Source organism: Limulus polyphemus, unplaced genomic scaffold (genome assembly GCF_000517525.1).
Source record: "Limulus polyphemus unplaced genomic scaffold, Limulus_polyphemus-2.1.2 Scaffold1321, whole genome shotgun sequence".
NCBI lineage: Eukaryota > Metazoa > Arthropoda > Merostomata > Xiphosura > Limulidae > Limulus > Limulus polyphemus.
The window spans coordinates 105,278-118,797 of NW_013666931.1; the positions used below are offsets into that span (position 1 = coordinate 105,278).

The window sequence follows — 13,520 nt, forward strand, 5'->3', positions numbered from 1 at the left end:
CACTCCACATCAAACAGCACTCTCCAACACTGAACAACATGCAGTCTTCATTTAAATTATACATTTTTTAATATGTTCGTATTACTGATTTTACTTTTTTTTCCGTTGTGTTTTCTTACTACAGTTTCTCCCCATGATTACTGTTTAGTGTTTTATTTGTTTAATTATCATTATATTTAGCAACTGTAGTTTGAAAATGTATAAAGACTGATGTAAATTCATTTTATTCTGCTTTAGATACTGAAGATGGAATCTGATAGAATTCCGAAAAATTTATCCATGTCCCCTTTTTGTCAATAAACAATGTTGTATATCATAAGTGTCGTAATCTTGTTTATAATCATAAAGGCAATATTTTGGAATAGTTGAAATAATTGGAAACACCAATTTTAATAAGTTGATTATTTTCATGACACTAATAAATTAAATTGCTATTTCTATTAATTACGTTAATCTCTCAACTCTTACTGTGAATGCAGTTTGCTAGTTTTTGTGTGTGTGTGTGTGTGTTGGGGGGATGTATTTGACTGGCAATAATATTGATTTTGATGAATGTGATTTTTCAAATAAAGTTCTTAAATTATTTTTATATTCTTAGAATCATGACAGTGTGTCTTAATAAGGAATTTTTTCTTCACTACAAGCACAACTGTGTAACTCCCAAAGGTTCACTTTTACAAGGCAATTTAACTGAAGAATTGTTAATTTTTGTACGCAGATTTCTTGAAAGTGTTACTTTATAACACTGATGTAATTCTGTACATTGTTTCCAGCTCATTATTTTCATACATAGTTTTAATCTCAATCATATTTTTTTTTCTTTCTTCAGTACTGAGGGTATTATCTACATCAGGGCTTCTCCACGGGGTTCCATAGAACCCTCAGCTTCTTCAACAGACATCCAGGGGTTCCACAAGATAATGGGGTTCCACAGAATGCCAGAGTTCTGCATATTCTAATGTGTAAATACATACTGGTCACATTATTGCAATCCGACTACATTATATTTCTTTATTAGTATTGTGGGTTTCATAATGACGCAATATAACAACAAGTCATTGCATTGTTTTAAATTAGTGAGTGAGACTAGGTACAAACAGCTGCTAATATTAAGGTAATGTTTTTTGTAGTGAATGCTGCGAAGGGTTTCATGATACTAATTTGATGCGAAAGGAGTTCCACGAATTCAAAAAGGTTTTGAAATACTGATGTACATTACATATTTCTTACTAAATCTTTGTTTTGAATTTCCTTTAATGTAGTTTCCTTTTCACTTCTACCTAACAGTGGAGAAATTTGTTTTCACTCCTCTTTGTGTGAACAGCTAGCTCAAAGATTTTTCATCTGGTTTTAATTAAGTTTGGTACAAAGGTTGAGTGTCCCACAAAGACCAATTGATTAAATTTTGGTGAATGTGGATCAAATGTCAAGGTCACACTTAAAAGTCAACCATTGTTGTTATAATGGTAGCAAATTGGGATTTTTTAGCACCTACATGTACATTTTTGAACATGAAGAATTTTTGTATGTGTGTATATTGTAGGTTGTTTGTTACAAAAGTCAAAGTATTATGGGGTGGGGTTGCACTCTGTGAGTGTTTTTCTAGTTTGTATTTCATTTAACTGAATAGTACTAAGTTGTGTGAGGCTACTAGTTTTGTCTTGTATAATGCAACATTTTGGGTGAAAGTTGGCCTATGTTATTGTGAATTATTTGTTAAGTATTATTAAGTATTAAATATGGATCAGCTACAGTGATTAATCATATTCTAATAGTTGATAACTGTAGTTGGTTATAATACATGTAATGCATTCTGGAGGCATACTTTTTGAGCCTTAAGAAACAATTATGCACTGTAGGCTTAATTTCCAGAACAAATTATACCTTTGAGGAACATTATAAATAAAGGAATAACACTTATAACATTGATTTAAAAAAAAAAATTCAAACTACTAAAAACACTTCTTTTGTTTTTCCTATAAATAATGCAAAAATCAACATCTCAATAGCAATTTTAGCTACACTTGTTATTTATAATACATTGAACTTCATAAACGTTTTTTATAATTTTCAAGATTCAGCGTATGAGCTACTAATTTTGAAGCACTGTATTTTTGATTTCTTTGTTTTAAGATCTTTGGTTGAAAGAAGAAAGGGTAAAAACATGGCATAACAATGAGTGATTTGTTCCTGCAGAGCCTTCACCTAGCCAGCCATGTTAGGGAAGCTGTAAGTTTAGCTGTACTTTTTTACTTTTTGTGGTAGCCTTAAAATAATTTTTATAAATAGATAAATTATCTTAAAACTTAAGTATCCCTAGCAAGAAGTAGAAAGTTTAGAGAAAACATTATTCTCTTCTTTTCATATTTAAACTTCTTAGCATTTTATAAGTTTTATGTTCATATTATGGCCAGGATGGCAATTAACTTTGAACTTAAATCAGCTGCTCCACTGAATCTTAGAGCCAAATTAATATCAGTTAGTTTGCTATTATAAATTAAACATGAAGTGGTCCCATTGTTATTCCTAAGAAATGGAATATTTTGATATGTTCGAACAAAATTATTTTTTATACCATTGCTAAGAGAAATTCTCCAACTTCAAAATGTCATTTTTATATGATAATTTATGAATGCTTTTATTAATAAGAAAATGTAATATTGGAAAACTGCTTCCTGTGCTTGATGGGAGAAGGTTGATCAGTTGAGTATCAAATAATATTATTCACTTTCTTTCATTTAAGGATGACCAACGATCAGCTTTGCGAAGAAGAAACATTCTTGTTCTTATACATCACTACTTAAAAGAAAATGGGTGTGTATATGTTTGTAAAATTATTCATTCTTGTTCGTACAACATACTTCATATAGTTCATAAAACACTTCAAATAACATAGATGAAGGAATGGTCAGTTGATTATTTAAATTAGCTGATGACATTAAAGTTTTGGATTTTATTGGCTCTGAGAAGGATGCTACAAATTTACAAAAGGACTTGGATTATTTGGTGAGTTAGGCAAATAAATAACAGATGGCTTTTGATTATAACAGATGGAATGTAATGCATATGGTATAACACAAGTTGAATTATGGGTATATTTTTGATGGAAATGACTTTTACAGTGTTATGGAATAAAAAGGTCTTGGTGTTCTGATTCATCAGTTTTTTAAGCCATCCAAGCAATGTGCTTGTAGAACAAATAGGATTTTAGGTAGTATCTACAGAAATAATGAATATGACTCTAAAGAGTTTATAATGTCATTGTACTGGTTGGGCAAAATTTGGAGTAATGTGTTCAGTCTTGGGCTCCTTATCTTAGAAAGGACATTGAATTGTTGGAAAGAGTTCAGTGGAGGTCTACAAGGATAATACTTGGAGTGGAAAAGTTGTCACCCAAGCATATTTTAAAATTTTTGAAATTGTTTTCCCTTGAAAAATAAAATGAGATAGGGAATTGGATTGAGGTGTCTAATATTGTTAAAGGAATTGATAGTGTTGATACATCATCATTTTTCATATATAATGGTTAGAATGGTAAGATTAGGGCACACAGATGCAAATTTTGACAGCTTTGTTTTTCTAACAGTGTGGTTGGCATCTGTAAGGTTGCCTTTGAATGTGGTGGATACAGTTAATTTAAGGGAGTTTAAAGGAAAGCTTGATAAATATTTGAATGATAAGTGTTGGCTTTAAGTTTCTTAGGGTTTAGTTTAATTTAGTGGATAGGATGGCCTAGATGGACCAGAAGGTCCCTTGTTGCCCAATAATGTTATATTACATGAAACTGATACAAAATCATTAAAACTGACATCTATACATAGGACTTTTACACTAATTTGCATATGTACGTACATACATATTTACTGTTTATTTGCTTTTTATTTGGTAATGAAACATAATCTTCAGACCATAATACTCAGCTCTCCACAGAACAATTAGCTATTGTCTTGGGACTACTGCCAAAAAGATTTTGTGCATGTGCAAAGCTATTGAAAGATATCTCACCTCTGCACATAATAATGTTAAAGTTTCTAATATGCATTGTTATCTCTCTTAAATTTATTTCTTTAAAAGCAAGAAAGATATAGAATCAAATCAATTAATTCCATTTCTTCGATCTTTTTAATATGAATTCTTATATCCATGGTTTAGCTACTCCTCAACAGAAGCTGTCTTCTATATCAGTCGTGAGTGATGTTACTGCCACTGTACATCAAATGGCTTATTTTAATCTACTTTCTTCAACTCATACCTGTTTCTTTAGCTTCTGCTGAGTCTGCAATGTCTTTGGATGATTTTGTCCAGCTATTCCCTTTGCCTATCTTTGCTTCTTGTCTTTTGCCATTCTGAGATCTCAGGTTTGTGACATTTTTTGTTAACTTGTTTTTTTTGGGGGGGGGATTTGTCATACTTTCTGAACTTAAGACTTCCTCAGTTTTATGTCAGGGAACTCTTATTTGGTGCCCTTGTATCAATAATTTGTTTGAGGAATTCCTCAGACTCAGAATTTATAAATGAGGCAGCTCATCAACAGTTGTATCTGCTGACTCTGGTTTCCTGCTTATCTAGATTTAAGAGGACCCAGCAGGTTTCTTGTCCTTGTGGGCATAGTCATTACCCCACCATCTTGCTTCTCCTGTGGTCCTTTCCTGGTATTCCCCCCTCCCAAAAGGCTGGATGTTGAAAGGCTCTGAAATGATTTGTTTCTAGAGCCACTGTTTGGATTGGTCCTATGGGAGATTGACTTTCCCTGTCTTTTGGCACTTAGGCCCTTTATATTTATGTGTTTTCAAACTGGGTGTGGGGCCTGGCATGGCCAGGTGGTTAGGGCACTCAACTCCCTGTCCCACCAAACATGCTCACCCTTTCTGCCATGGTGGCATTATAATGTGATGGTCAATCCCACTATTCATTGGTAAAAGAGTAGCCCAAGAGTTGGTGGTGGGTGGTGACTAGCTGCATTCCCTGCCCACTATTGAGAAGAGGTTTTCTGCAAGACTGTTTTGGCACTTATTTTTTTTATTACCTTGTAACTTTGTGGGAAAAGAAAAGTGGTTAACTCAATAAGACAGTGTTTTAGTGAGGTACCTTATGCAAATGATTTCTGGTGGGGGTCCATGCTCCTCTTCATTGTTGTCCTCCATGTAAATTTCTCCTCTTGACCTCTTCTAGTGAAGCAGGAGAACCCTTTATTTCTAAGTACTAAGTTGTAAGGTGGGGTGATATGGAGAATACTCCTTTAGGTTGTTGTAGTCCTACTGTGATGAGACTGAGTAGATGCATCCCACAGGTGGAAACAGGACAGTGTTGTCAACCTACAAAAGTAGTACAGGCTATCTCAACACTAAGAACAGACCACTCCCAGTGTTTGTGATAAGCCAGATGGGTCTTGAGATCTTCTCGGGATACAGGTCTGAGAAGATTCACCCCTGAGCTTGCATATTCTTAGAAATATTTCAAGTAAGTATTTCTTACATACTTTATGGCTTGATATATTGTCCTAGCCACACTCAATCCCTATGGTATATTGATATATATAGTGCAATTAAACAGTTTTGACCACCTTTTCAACAATTTAGCAAAAATAAGGGTGCTCTTTTAACAGAACATTTCTGAACTACACCTTTCTGTATTGGGTGAAGAGATGGATGTTGTCTGTCACTGATTGCTGCTCCTACTACCCCCCCCCCCCTCAATGAAGACACTTCATATGTTGTCCCTTTCTGTCATTATGGGATTCTAGCTGATTTTCTGTGGAGAGGTGAGCAGTGTAGTCCAAATTTAACATTTACTTTACGTAAAAGTAAAACCAACTACCTAACCTCCCTACTTCTATTTGCCATATCAAGAATGTGCTTTCGATTTACACAAAGTGCTCAAGGGGAATACTGTGTAAGGAGGTTCTATTGCCATCCTATTGGTGAAGAAATATAGTCTAATATCGATTGCAACATAGACTAGCATAGCACATATTATTATGTGGAGGACTTGTTGAATGTGAAAAGCATTTTGGCAGTAGCCATGAGACATTTGCTACATTTTCTTGGAGAGGTATCTTTCTGAAATGCCCCCAGTGGCATAGCGGTATGTCTGCAGAATTACAATGCTAGAATCTGGGTTTCGATACCCGTAGTGGGCAGAGCACAGATAACCCATTGTGTAGCTTTGTGCTTAATTACAAACAAACAAACTTTCTGAAATACACTTCCAGATAGGGAAAAATATTTATTTCTTTAGCACCCTATAACCCTTATAACAAAGGAGTTAACTCTGTCATTGTTGGAAATAGTAAAATATATATTCATAAAGGAGTACAGAGATTAGTAGGCATTCACACTGCTCAAATTTAAGGTCCATACCATGATTAACCATACACTTCAATTTTAGAAGGAAAGTGCTTTCAAAATGAAAAGTTAATGTGTTTTGCTATTGTCAGTTTAAACCAAAGGCAAAGTTCTGAACCTATGATCTTACTTTCTGTTGCCAAATTATAATGTTTGACAAAGTTGCTTTTGTTTATAATTTTGTTGATTTATTTATCTTGAAAATTAACCAGAATTCTCATTATCCATTTATATGTGTGTGTTTTTGTATAATGATTTCTGTCAATGTGTTTTCTATAGCTGTATCCAATTAAAGCTAACTATGCTATTGTATGTACAACTACCACAAATTAATTTTTACATAGTAATACTGCATGATGTTACAGATTATAAAAGTAATTACTTTAAAAATATGCTATTAATATTTAACCAACACATTCTTGTTTTACAGGATGATGAGGAGGGAAATATTTGTGAAATTTACATGATCAATAAAAAAAAGTCACATTTGTACTATAATGTATCATATTTGCCTTTTAAACTTTGAAGAGGGATTGAATTTGAAACAAAGAAATCTGGTCTCACCCAAAGCTATCTCGACCTTGATTTGCCCCTAAGCATTGCTGACATTTTTCAACAGTACACCAGTCTTTTATACACCTTAATTTTTGTGCCATTGCAGCAATATGTACTGATTATGTGACTACCCTCCACCAATCATACTGTACCACCTATATTAGCGTAGGGGTCTCCCTCTACCACTACAGCACAATCCTCACTTTCTTGATTGGCATTCTAGTGTACATATATGTTTTATTTCATTCCCATGGAACTACAAGATTTTGATTGTGCTTGATCACAACTTTATATCAGTTTCAACTTCACATTTTTACTTCTTGTGTTTGGTTTCCATTGTTTCTACTTATTTGTTTTAGAAATGTTTCTGTTTCCAAATTAAATTGCATATAAATTTGAGATTAAATATGGTGGATGTTGAAATTCCTGCTATAAGCAGAATACAAGTCCCCAGATCTCAGGGATGACAATGTCTGCTGGGGAAGCACAGGCTTTAAATTGAGGGTAGTTTGTGTCTTATGTTCGGCCGGTAACTTTGCCTTTCACTTTACAATTTTTGTGAAGAAGGATATAACTACTGTGTGAAAATAATTGACAAAAATTGCAGTAAAGTAGTTCGTGGAATGCCAGATGGCACTTCATATGTCTATTGTCGAAGTAACTACGTTTACAAAGGAAACAGAATGTTGACTTCCTAACAGGTGTTTCTTTGGCACCAAATGTCCTTTGCTCAAATTCAAAGTCAGATACTAGAAACAATTAAAATAATCCATTGAAATAAGTATCATGTTTACAAATGCTTCCTTGGGGGCTTTCCTTGATTGCCTCGTAATGTATTAGAATTTCAAATGGTCTGAAATTGAGTAAATTGATAATTTAAATTTAGTAGTTAAATTGTACATTGGATTTAGTATTTAAATATATGCCAATATATCTCCAATTTATGATATTTGCCAACAAGACTGATACACACAGTTTTCTTTTTTAAACACAAATATGTTTTAATATACAAACAACAATACAATTTGCAATAATAGTTCTCACAAATAGTTGTAACAAACAATGATTTATAAACAAAAGTTTCACAAACTTACAAGCAATATAGAGTCTTCTTTCTAGTCTGAAACTTCTTCAATATCTTATCGAGGGTTTACAGTGAGCGAGTTAATTAGGAGTTGACGTAGGTACAATTCACATAACAGGGAGCTAGCTAGCTTTGTCCTTCATTATTCACCAACCTTCACACACACAATTTTCCATGATGAAGTTACATAATGTTTTCGTAAAAATACTAATGTCCGATGAGAATTCACTGAAGTTAAATGATTTGTAATCTTTGAACTTTGTAAATGGTCCTGGTCAAATATCTGAAGTTTTCCGATTGATAAGCATTATAACAATCACAGTTATATCATCCAAAGTTTATAGCACACTGACTATAGCGAACTAATAATAGATACTACTCTTTTGGCATATTACATTGGTTATATTTATAGGCATATGAAGAGTTTCTAGAAAATTCAGATTACATAACAATATAAAGCTATATTAAGCATTTATGTACATACATATATTGTTGATTCTTACACTCGAGAATATTCTATAATTTTAGAGTGGGAGTTTTGCAATACATATCTAACAGTATAAGTTATGTACACTTGTAAATATAAACTTAATTCATGCAAGAGATTTGGGATCAGTAATCAGTTGAGGAGGCTACTCTCCATTTCCACATCCTGGAATCTTTCACAGTTTATCGAGCTTTGTATCATATCCTCCCATTCATGTGGGGGTGGTTGATTATGGTTCATTCTGATAATTCCACTGTCATCAGCTATATTGCCAAGCAAGGGGGAACCAAGTCCAGATCTTTGTGTTTTCAGACACTGGATCTCCTGTACTAGACCACAACATGACTGTTCTGGCATGTCATGTTCGAGAGTTATGAATATTGTGGCTGATCACTTATCACGTCTCAAATAGGGTTTCCCTCATGAGTTTGTTCTCAACTGGTAACTCCACATGTATATGCATTTTCTGCTCACTGAAATGCCAAACTTTCTTCCTATTTAGTCTCCAGTTCCTCACCCCTTTGCTCTGACTGGAGGGGTTTTCACCTATATGCCTACCCTCTGTCCAGGTTCTTCACTTGTGTATTTTTCCTTATCCAGATCACTCCTTGTTGTTTTCTACTGGTTGCTCTATATTGGCCAGCTCAGACATGGTTACCTCTGCTCTGGCCCTAGCTGGAGCTACAGCCCCTGTCCTTATCTCTGTCCTGATCGCTTCTCTGTCAACCACGATTGGATGTTTTTCATCCCAGTGTCACCACACTCCAGCTTCATGTGTAACGTTCGTCTGGTCCCATGCCTCAACTCTGGGCCTTGCCCCTCGTGTTGTGCCACTACTTGCCTGTACCATTTGCCCTTCCTTCTTGTCTATGTACCAGAGGCTTTGGTCTCTTGGCCATGGCTTCTTAACATCCTGTCTTTCTGTTCCTCACCTGTCCCACTTCTTCATCTGGTTGTTTGTTCAGGGTTTGTCTGCTTCAACTGTTGCTCTTTTTAGGGCTGTCCTATTGAACACCACCCTTTCTCCAACTTCCGGAATGCCTTCTCTTCTCCAGGTTATTTCCCTCTTTTCATCTGATTTGTCCTCCACATTCCTTTGTTCTGCCGGTTTGGGGTCTCAATGTTGTCTTTCATGCTCTGTCCATTTCTCCCTTTAAATCCTTTGCAATGTATTTCTTGTACCATTTTTCCCTTAAGACCTATTTCCTCCTCCTCCTGCCATATGATGATTATTGTGCTGATATTTATGCCATTAATGTTTCTGGCATCCTTTACCTTTCTTTCATATGATAACTGCATTCCAGAAAGAGTCTTCCTTCCCAGGAATTTGCTGCTCAGGAAGGTTGTTGGGCCTCTTCTCAGATTTCCTTACCTTCCTTTCCCACCTGTTCTCCTGTTTGGATTTGGATCATTTACTTTATCAATATAATTACTTGCTATGTTGTATGACTTGTACTACTTCCTTTTGTGGTTCTCATTCCTGTCTCTTTGTTCCATAGAATTCTTCTGATTCCCATGATATTTTCACCTATTATGCTCACTGGTTTGGTTCATCAACTCATACGACTGGAGTATTATAACGCGTTCATGGATGGTCAATGTCTACATCATTTTTCTTCACACCAACTTTCTTATCTATGACTTTAGCTGCTTGCAAACTCCATCTTTTTGAGGAGATCATTTAGGCTGGTATGTGGACAACTTCCAATACATTTGTAACTCTTTATCTGCACAATATAGCTGTGTCTTCCTCGAGTGGGTATCGTCTTCCTCCTATGGTAATTCTACACACATATGTTTGGCTTTGCCGAGAGTAAGTCGACATATTATTCTTTTTTACATTAATTCACTGATATACATGATACTTCAAAATCCCGCCTGGTGGCAGGTGTTGCCTGGTCGAGTATGCTGGATATTATATCTTGGCACTAAATCTATGTACTTCCATAAAGCTCACTGGAGATGGGATGTTTCTGTAAGACCACCAGCTGCTTATCTGGTGGTGTGTATATATCTATATATTTTTTTCTTATTCCTGTATCATATATAAAGGACCGTCACTTATGGACTTTTCTTCTAGTGGAGCATGAAAGTTCTTGCCACTTCCATTTCCTAGTCACTGGAGTAGTGGACCTTGGAGGTTTTCCTCTGGAGTGGGATTTGTATGATAAAACAAACTTCATACTGATATGTACCCACGCTATGAGATTAGGGCTATCATTGTTATATTTCATATTATATAATATTATAGTATGCTCAAATCAAGGTATTAGGTCGTCAAGAAAATAATGTCATGTTTTGGAACACTTTCATTGACCACCTCCCAAAAAACGTACATCACATATAATAGTGAAACAAACCACCTAAGGATCACGTTAGTGTAGCCTATATAATTTGTAAGGTTTAGCATAATCTAATCCCTGACAGTGATGGCCACGAGACACACATTCGGCATGTAATGCTGTTTGAATACAAAAAGGGGGAAACAACGCATCTGTAGCCACAAAGAATATCAAAGAAGTTTATGGAAATATTTTAAATGTTCGTAAGTGTCAATGATAGTTCAGCAAATTTCGCTCAGGTGACTTTAACGTTCAAAACTGTGATGGCAGGGGCCAACATGTTGGAATTGATATTGATGCTCTGATAATGCTTGTTGAGTCTTACCTAAGACAACACACTCTTGAAATGGCCCTGAAATTGCATGTCTCTCATGAAACAATACGTAAACATCTAAGGAATATTGGAAAACTCCATAAAGAGGGTGTTTGGGTGCATCACAAACTCTCTGATGATCATTGTTTCCAACGTGGGAACATTGCTTCGTCTCTTCTGTCACGTAATGTGTGTGTGTGTGAACCATTTTTGGATAGAATTGTCACCAGGGATAAAAATGGATTCTCTATGCAGATACTAAATGCCAAAAAACAATGGCTTAGTCCTAGACAAAAACCACTTCTGACCCCAGAACCCCGACTCCATCCGCAGAAAGTGATGCTTTGCATTTGGTGGGATATCAAAGGAGTAATTCATTTCGAACTTCTCAATCCACAGCGAACTGTCAATGCAGAGATCTATAGTCAGCAAATGGAACATTTAAATGAAATCCTTCATCAGAAATGCCTTTCACTCATCAATCGGAAAGGTGTTCTTCTTCTCCATGACAATGCACGCCCACATATTCTTATACTTGATTCCAGGCATTTTTTTCAAATCTGACTATGATTGTGTCACATGCACACACTTGTTACATATGTGGACATCTTATTTACTATATGTTGTCCATGGGTGGATTCTGTATTACATAACATGGTGCCTGTCGATTAAGTTGCACCATATGTGTCTTTGTTTGTTACTGGGCGATAGAGCCAATTAGAGGGGGATCCAGTGAGGCTGGCCCAGGCCTGAAGCTCAAAGGGGCCTCAAACTTAGACACTATTTTTTGCATTTGTTAATATTGGGTCATGTTTTTATGTGCCTCCCAATCAGACCAAAATGTAACACACTCTCAGCTTAGAGCTGAAAATTATATATACAAATTAAATATTTAAATTATGTTTTACTCTTCTTTTGGGCTTATTTTGTTTTCATGTGTCAATATTTTTTTTTTCATTATAGCCAGGGGCCTCAAAAGATGGAAGTGGCCCAGGCCTCTTTGAACCTCTGAGAGGGTCTGCTGGGCAAAGAGCATACTTGTTCCAGAAGTAGTTCTATACCCCACAGGTGTACCTCCTTTTATAATTGTGGCACCTGTTCTTTCATGGTGGTTGTTCTTCACTTGTTTGATTACTTTTGCACCTTGACTGGCCCTTCCACTTTTATAATATGGGATTCTAGCTTTGGGTGAGAGGAGGTAGTACCATTTCAGTAGTTAGCATCTTCTAACGCTGAAAATGTATTTCCAATAGATAGTTACCTCATCTCACCCACTTCCCGATTTTCCTCTCCACTGATTCCAGTGTTTCTGGTTTGTATCTGCCAATTCTCGAAAGTGAGGATTGTGCTGCAATGTTAGAGGGAGCTACCTGCATTAGTATAGATGGCACAGTATGATTGGTGGAAAGTAGCCACATGATCAGCACATGTTGCTGCAATGACACAAAAATTAAGGGGTATAGATGACTGGTGCACTGTTCAACACTTATAGCAATGCTTAGAGGGTAAATTAAGGTTGAAGTAACTTTTGGTAAGAGGAGGTAACTACCTATCAGAAATACATTTTCACTGTTTTACTTTAAAAATCAATATGTAAAAAACTGTTAGAATTAGAAATTTTTCTCTGTGCCCCATCATCAGAGTACTCCTATAATTTCAGTTTTTAAGAGTTGAGAAACTACTGATGAAATGTGTAAAATGTAGGCAAAATTTAAAGATTTTACTCTTTTTTTATTAGGAAATTTCCTTGTAAAAATATTTAATGGAACATGAAATTATAAAGAAAACTATGATTTTTCTTCAGTTGTGTTCATGTCTGTCAACACAGCAAGGAAGCACAACTGTGGAAGATAAAATTATTAAGTTAATTAGTCGTACACATAAAATCTTTTGTTCAGTGAGGTTGTTGTCTTAAATGCCATAAAAACTATAGTACTTGAAAGTAGACCGAATTTATAGTTTATTTGTTTCAGTTACATAAGTTGTTTCAGCAGAAAAACTTCATTTACAATAATATTTTAATTGCTATTTTTTATAAGTATTAAATTTCATAATATATTATGAAAGCTTCAAATCATCTGTGCCTAGGCTATTCATTGCTAGTACTTTAATGAATCTGAGTAATTTGAGCATTGAAAAATATCATTAGTCTTTATATATGTTGTTGTAAGGTAAGTTTCAGTGAATCATTATAGTACTCAGTATACTACTATGATGTTTTCCAAAAGTGAAACAATTTACTGTTTTATGAAACTTATGACTTGCAGGCTACTGTGCCTAAATATCATAGAAACAAAAAGTGTGATATATATTATACAATATTTTTCTAATGTAGTTCTTTCACTGGCAGATTCTTTCAAGTTATCTGGTGAAAATAATTCAATGTCCAGTTGAC

The 13,520-nt window shown here is 35.1% G+C and overlaps 1 protein-coding gene across 4 annotated transcripts in view; it reads left to right on the forward strand.

Annotated features, from left to right (window-relative positions):
• LOC106463087 (katanin p60 ATPase-containing subunit A-like 2) overlaps positions 1 to 13,520 on the forward strand; it is an 83,186-nt gene that overhangs the window by 4,792 nt on the left and 64,874 nt on the right. The window contains exons 2-4 of one of the 4 annotated variants that reach the window (XM_022390499.1): positions 830 to 962; positions 2,134 to 2,229; positions 2,744 to 2,814. In XM_022390499.1, the coding sequence (XP_022246207.1) occupies positions 2,176 to 2,229; positions 2,744 to 2,814 (125 nt within the window). In that variant the 5' untranslated portion in view covers positions 830 to 962; positions 2,134 to 2,175. Of the gene's footprint in view, positions 1 to 728; positions 963 to 2,133; positions 2,230 to 2,743; positions 2,815 to 13,520 lie in introns of those variants that run through there. The other 3 variants (XM_022390500.1, XM_013923056.2, XM_022390501.1) reach the window with 3 other exon arrangements.